The sequence below is a fragment of the Cydia splendana genome, chromosome 1, assembly GCF_910591565.1.
Source record: "Cydia splendana chromosome 1, ilCydSple1.2, whole genome shotgun sequence".
NCBI lineage: Eukaryota > Metazoa > Arthropoda > Insecta > Lepidoptera > Tortricidae > Cydia > Cydia splendana.
Genome location: NC_085960.1, coordinates 35,942,624 through 35,949,466, shown reverse-complemented (window position 1 = coordinate 35,949,466; position 6,843 = coordinate 35,942,624). Strand labels below are relative to the sequence as shown.

The 6,843-nt window shown below is 40.0% G+C and overlaps 1 protein-coding gene across 2 annotated transcripts; it reads right to left on the bottom strand.

Annotated features, from left to right (window-relative positions):
• Positions 1-1,432: 1,432 nt before the first annotated feature.
• Positions 1,433-5,764, bottom strand: LOC134794387 (myosin-2 essential light chain). Of its 2 annotated transcripts, XM_063766204.1 has the most exons (5): positions 5,620-5,764; positions 5,513-5,540; positions 4,863-5,044; positions 2,968-3,114; positions 1,433-2,830 (listed from the first exon to the last, which is right to left on the bottom strand). In XM_063766204.1, exons 1-5 carry the CDS (start codon positions 5,620-5,622, stop codon positions 2,747-2,749), a joined length of 444 nt encoding a protein of 147 aa, XP_063622274.1. In that variant the 5' UTR covers positions 5,623-5,764; the 3' UTR covers positions 1,433-2,746. The 2 variants fall into 2 exon arrangements, with proteins under 2 accessions (XP_063622274.1, XP_063622266.1); XM_063766196.1 differs by lacking the exons at positions 5,513-5,540; positions 5,620-5,764 and adding an exon at positions 5,200-5,349.
• Positions 5,765-6,843: the final 1,079 nt, after the last annotated feature.

Sequence of the window (6,843 nt, the reverse complement as noted above, 5' to 3'; positions counted from 1 at the left end):
CTAACTTAACCCACTTTTCTGGTGGCCGTTCGTTTTGTATGAGGTCGCAGTTCTAACCTAACCTAACCCACTTTTCTGGTGGCCGTTCGTTTTGTATGAGGTCGCAGTTCTAACCTAACCTAACCCACTTTTCTGGTGGCCGTTCGTTTTGTATGAGGTCGCAGTTCTAACCTAACCTAACCCACTTTTCTGGTGGCCGTTCGTTTTGTATGAGGTCGCAGTTCTAACCTAACCTAACCCACTTTTCTGGTGGCCGTTAGTTTTGTATGAGGTCGCAGTTCTAACCTAACCTAACCCACTTTTCTGGTGGCCGTTCGTTTTGTATGAGGTCGCAGTTCTAACCTAACCTAACCCACTTTTCTGGGAGCCGTTCGTTTTATACAGGAAGCCGCAGTTACAACCTAACATAATCTTCTTATCTGGCACAGGTTCAATTTTGTTTAGGGGTCACAGTTCTTACTTAACTGCTACTTTTCTGCAAGTAGAAAAACATTATGCCATAATGAAAGTATGCTGCAGGATGATTATGGTACATAAAATTATGCTAAACCAAAGTCTGCAAAAGTAATCTTCTGCTAAATAATATGCTGCAAAATGTATTTTATGCTTGGTAATAATAATGCAAAGTAATATTTATGCCTAATTATCATTCTACTAAAAGTGTTTCTGCGATATATGTTATGCGAAGTGTATTTCTGACAAACAATATTATGCCAGAAGAGGGGAACCCGGTGATCAGTTAAATACCAGTAAGTACCGGCCATTAATATGTTCGTGATCTGGGTTCTAGCAGAATTATCAGTGCTTCAGCCGAAAGCATAAAGTAATATAAGTAAATAAAGAGTGGTAACTCCATACATCAGTTTTCTTACCAAAACACGCGTTATTTCGTAGTCGACATCTAGCGTCAAGCAGCGGAATATATCAGTACTGCTAGTCGACAATAGATGTCGCGGCGTACCAGAACTCTAATGCTCAACAATTTTCAGCTAATATTATAACTTATAACAGTTATAACCGGATTACTCGAAACTCTATTTTCAACTCCTTCCTCCTTCTTCTTCTAATATTAGTTGTAAATTGTTTTAGCAGTACGTTTTTCGTCAGTAGCGACACTTACAGTTCGTAACGAACGTCTTGCTATTTCAATCAGTCTCGGTACAAAAAGTTCTCAGGTTGATTGAAATAGCATGACAAATACGAACGTTTTCGAGAAAATACGATGGAAAACAATTATGCACATCTGTAGCTGTAAGTACACCGAGTTTGACAAGTGAAGTAGATAGCGCCTGTTGACATAACTAGTTGGGAAACCTATTAATGGCTTGTTTGACTCGCACTAGTAGAGGTCTCTTGAATTACAAGGCTTATATGCAAAGAGAAGAAACATACAGGTGACGCTTCGGGAGCCAAAGTAAAAACAGTTTACGTTAGTAAGTACATACTTATAATAGATACACTTTGTTAAAATCACATTTGTACATACAATAACCGTATAAAATCTCTTAACATAACTACAATAATGATAATAATATTATTTTGGAATAAACGCACGGGAATTACATGTTATCTTGAAGTCTATAGGCTACGGTGCAGCGGCGAGGCTTCTAAGCTATTATCGATTTTAATTTATGTTTTTCTTGAAATGCTGTCGAGAGAGGGTGCTTTCCTTTATTCTTAACCCTTTATAAATGTATCTTTAAATGCACATGTTTTCAAAACAATGTTAGGAATGTGCATTGTAGTAATATTTAAATATTTAAAGCATATGGCCAAAGTTTCAATCTTTAGCTTTGCACATTATATTGATATGCATATTGTATACGAAATTTGGACAATCGTTACCAAAGCCGTCAGTCCTAGATATACCTGGCGTCTGAAGACGCTCACTAGTTGTGTTCTAGTTTTCTTTGGTACTTTGTTTTCTTTTTAATTTTCTATGACAGAACCCCGACATGCCAGATTTGAAACTTCTGACTGAGGAGCTTTCTAATATGAAGAAAACAAGTATAATAGTATAAACAACTGTGTTCAATCTAGTCTTTAAATGAGTTATACTTTGTGCGTTCTAATTTGCGTTATTTGACACATGTCACTCACAACAGCAATACAACGTAAAATGTCTTGCACATCGAAATCACAAAGGAAGACAATTGCACTGCGATGACTGCGAACGTTTACGTTCTACGTCATTTTTTTTTTATTTAGGGTTGGCCGGACACCACCGTTATGAATCGGTAGTCGTCTAAGTAAATCGATATGAATTTTTCATTTTTCTTTTAACAAAAATAAGGAAAAGGTGGATAATCAACTGTAAATATGGATATATTTATTATCACCTAACAGACAACAAATTTGACACAGAAATAACATAAATAAACTTTAAAATAGATCCCCAGTTAGTTTCGATTTTGACGATGGGTGCGACCTACTCGGTCGGTGTATTAATTGCATTTACCTTGCGGGAAAACCATATAATTCTAGCTTTATTGAAATCTCAAATAAAAATGCATTATACGTCACAAATCGATACCTCAGTCTAGGTGCCATCCAATCGTAATCGCTTGCTGTGACAATCGATTTGGGTTAGTTACATCTCTATAATCGTCAGTCATAATGTGTCAAATAACGCAAATTATAATGCACGGAGTATAGCATTCCTTTAAGTAGTTGGATCATATGTTAAAGTATAGGCATGGGTTGTGCCTCGCCGCTGTGTAGGGTGGGGGAAGGTGGGGCGGGTCGCTCAGCCCTGCATGACGAGGTGCACGAAGTTCTCGTAGTTGACGTTGCCCTGCGAGTCCTCCTGCCCCTGCAGCAGCTGCTCCACCTGCACCATACAAATAATTACCGAGAGTTAGCAAAGGTCTCTATTTTGACTCTGGCAATCTGCCTCTTAGTATGATCTGCTACAACATGATAGGCGCGTTTGAAGGGAATCAAATATGATGTGGGCATAATGATTACCTCGTCATCAGCCAGCTTCTCCCCTAGGGTGGAGAGCAGGTGGCGCAGCTCGGCGGAGGAGATGAAGCCGTTGCCGTCCTTGTCGAAGTGCCGCAGCCCCTCGATGAAGTCGTGCGCGGTGTCGCCGCTGCGCGCCTTGCTGATCGCCTGCAAGTTTACTACAGTACAGTACAGTACAGTACAGTACAGTACAGTACAGTACAGTACAGTGGTATATTCAATTTACAATGTTATTTTATAACAACAAAAAGTGTACTTTAAACTTTTGTGTCAGAAAATAAGTGAAAGAGTTCATGTAACTCTAAAGGCAGGATTCCACCAGTGATACAGTGATACAGTAATTTATTGGTAAAAGAAACATATACCAATAAACTACTGTATCACTGTATCACTGGTGGAATCCTGCCTTTAGAGTGTGTGGCAGTAGCATTTATGTACTGAATATGCTTATGCCGCACAGTGCCACAGTATACAAACATCCTTAATATGCATCACCTGAGGCTACTGTTGTGACCTATTTCTAATTAATTAATTTACTAAAAAATAACAATTTTATTCTTGTGGCAACTAATCAATATTTGAGAGTTATTTTGAATAATTTTACGGTTTAGGTTCACTTGTTTTAAATCACTCGCGCGACATGTTTCGGAACGTCGTCGGCCGTCGTGAACGCTGGTCGCACTGTTAGTGCTTGAGAAAGGAGACCTAGGCTCTCCGAGACATGTCGCGCGAGTGACTTAAATAAAAGAAGTGAGTCTAAACTGTAAAATTATTCAATGTTAGTATGTCTCACAACTTGAAAAAAACACAAATTGAAAAAAGAATAGCATCCGGCTGGAGCAAATATTGGTCACTCAAAGAAATCATGAAAAGCAACCTTGGTATACGGATAAAAAGCAAAACTTTTAACACATGTGTGCTTCCATGTCTAACCTATGGCTGCGAAACTTGGTCTCTTACTAAAAAACAACGAGATAAACTTGCAAAGTGCCAGAGAGCTATGGAGAGGAGCATGCTCGGTGTAAAATTACAGGATAGAAACCGCAGCTCTGACATAAGAACCAGAACAAAAGTGACAGACATCCTCACCCACATAGACAGGCAAAAATGGAGGTGGGCAGGCCACACTATAAGATGCAAAACAGAGAAGTGGAGCCAAAGAATTCTCATGTGGCACCCTACAGATGGATCAAGATCGCAAGGCCCTCAATTAACACGATGGGAAGACGAAATTATACTCACAGTGGGACCACTCTGGACAAGGGTGGCAAGAGAGAGGAAATACTGGAAGGAGTTGGAGGAGGCCTTTGCCGACAGGCACACTGAACCAAGAGACTTCATATAAGCATTCAAAACTAAAAACCAACAATCATGTTCAGAATAAAGGGCTATATAAATAAATAAATAAATAAAATGTCTCACAACAGTTTAAATTCGATTAAGAGTTATTTTCCTTTTTCTCTCTTACTTTGCTTACTTTACAGAAAAAGGATATCATTTCACTCTTATAATGACACAGAAGCCGAATAAACAACTAGCTCGAAACATATACACAGTTACAATGCATTTCACATTACTGGTTACCATAATCTTTGTAATTCACATATTTTTTTGTAGCCATTTCAGTCATTCACACATTGCAAGTTTCACAGACCCAGAGTATTATTGATTTACAGTAAGACCTAGCACTTCTTCCAAATTATGTTTAGATAACATTCATCATTCATATAACCAGAGTGAAATTTAAGAGTAAACACATTGAACATTCATTTTAGTTGTGCTAAAGTTGCCAAAATAGCAAAAAATCAACCATCTGGCATAAACTTTAGACTTTGTTCTATACCTTATCATGTTCTCAATACAATAACATGTAGTAGTAGAATGTTGAAGTATACCTGGTAGATGGGCAGGAAGACCTCAAAGGAGATGCGCTCATCAGGCTTCAGGTGGAGGGTGCACTTCTTGACGTCGGACTCGGTGGGGTTCTGGCCGAGCGCGCGCAGCGCGTCGCCGATCTGCGCCACGTGGATCTTGCCGTCGCCGCGCGAGTCGAACAGCTGGAACGCCTCCTGGAACTCTGAAACACGAACACCACACGTAGCATTACTATAGGTACTACTGCCTCACAACACACACACACCTGTCATCGCTAAACTACTCGTATAGAGCTTCAAATAGAAAGCGAAAGAACGAGACGATCAAGGCGGGATCGGGAGACGAAACTCCACACACCTTCCACAGAGCTGAGCTGCAGCTTGGACGGCGGCTCGTACATGAACATGGCGGAGGGGCGACCGGCGGGCGACTGGCGACTCGTCGTCCCAGACCTGCCAGAATCGCTTTAAAATACGCACCATATAAGGAAACTAGGGCGCCCGCTTGCGACAGCCTCTCCGCGGAGACGTTGATTGACATGACTCACCACACGGCGGCCAGCCTCTGGATCGAGCGCCGGCGCCCCGTCCAATGTCCACTTTCGAGTACAAAACAAAACTTAACTGGTAAAAGCAGGAAAGTGCCATAAAATTACTAAGTGATTACTCACCAGCCAACTGGTCTTCAGAGTATCCGGCCTAGAACAAAGAAAAAAAAACTCTAGTTATATTTTACGTATTTACAAAAAACCTTAATACTATTGGAAAGTATATTTACCATTATAAATAGTGAATTATCGTTAAAACTTTGTTTTTCTCGTTTGTTTCGATTACTGTCTAATCGTCACCTACTTCCGCTATGGCTTCAACAACAAGTTGAACAAAAAATATTAAAAAAAAAACTTGACTATGGTTGTCAAATACCAAATGACAAAGGGCCTACCGCGCGTGTTGTCTCTCTGTCACACTTACGTACAAATTAACAAGTGCGACAGAAAGGCAACACGTCGAACATGGTTTGCAGTAGACCCTCAGACAGCGTTTATAAAGTAGTGAACGCACGATCGCACCTCAACATAATGATCAAATAATGATCTAATTATTACAATGATGTTGTTTTAATACGGATAGGACTGTTTTTTTTTAAATAATCGTACTGTAAATACGAAACCTAGTTTTTGTGTATTATGTGATTATACAACTCTTCATATACTCTCTTAGAGGATATAACCAGCGGAGACGCCATGTCTAAAATTTTCGGTACAAAATAGTCTGCCGTTTTTTGCGGGGGAGGGGCACATCAAATGTATAGGTACGTCATGTCAGATAAACGTCAGTCCATACATATGGTTGACCATTGGCCGCCTATTTTCGACAGAGGGGAACGTCTGTTAATGGCGGCTCCATTATACTCTCGTTACAGGGCCCTCCACAGTCGTGCGCGATTGCTATTTCTGCATGATTTGTACGTAACGTGCAAATAGCCATGTCAGTCCATACAAAAGTTTGCACAATTGTGCAAACTGCCCACAGGAGAGAAAAATGTGCTGTTCGCGATAACACACTAGTTTTCTCTCCTGTGGGCAATAGTTAACAGCTTGTGGGCATGTAAGCAATGATTTTATCATAGTTCTCTAAATAAAAGGAGTACCTTTTCACGTGGATAAGGGTTAAATAAGAAAATTAACCTTTATAGCCCTTAACTTTTGTGTATGTCTACAGGAAAGACATAACACACTGATCTGTTTGACCCATAACAATGCAATCGTCTCCTCCTTTGTAAACTAAATCTTGTCATGCACACCAGTCTTAAGTAAGAGGGAGAAAGAGATATTGCTTTCTCCCTCTTACTTATGGGTGCGTCCCACAATGACCTTGGTGCGGTGCGATAGTGTGTTAGCTACTTTTTAAACGGAGGAAGTAGTGTCTATGGTGTTACAAACGTTCTGAAACTAAAATAAAATGTCCAGGAAATTTGTAGAAATAATTAAGCACACTTCCG

Bases quoted from the DNA above. Each gene is read 5' to 3' on its own strand.
- LOC134794387 (XM_063766196.1), bottom strand. From the start codon at position 5,248: ATGTTCATGTACGAGCCGCCGTCCAAGCTGCAGCTCAGCTCTGTGGAA. The intron at 5,045-5,199 runs GTGTGTGGAGTT...TTCGTGTTTCAG, and splicing joins GCAGCTCAGCTCTGTGGAAG to AGTTCCAGGAGGCGTTCCAG. The intron at 3,115-4,862 runs GTATACTTCAAC...GTAAACTTGCAG, and splicing joins TCTTCCTGCCCATCTACCAG to GCGATCAGCAAGGCGCGCAG.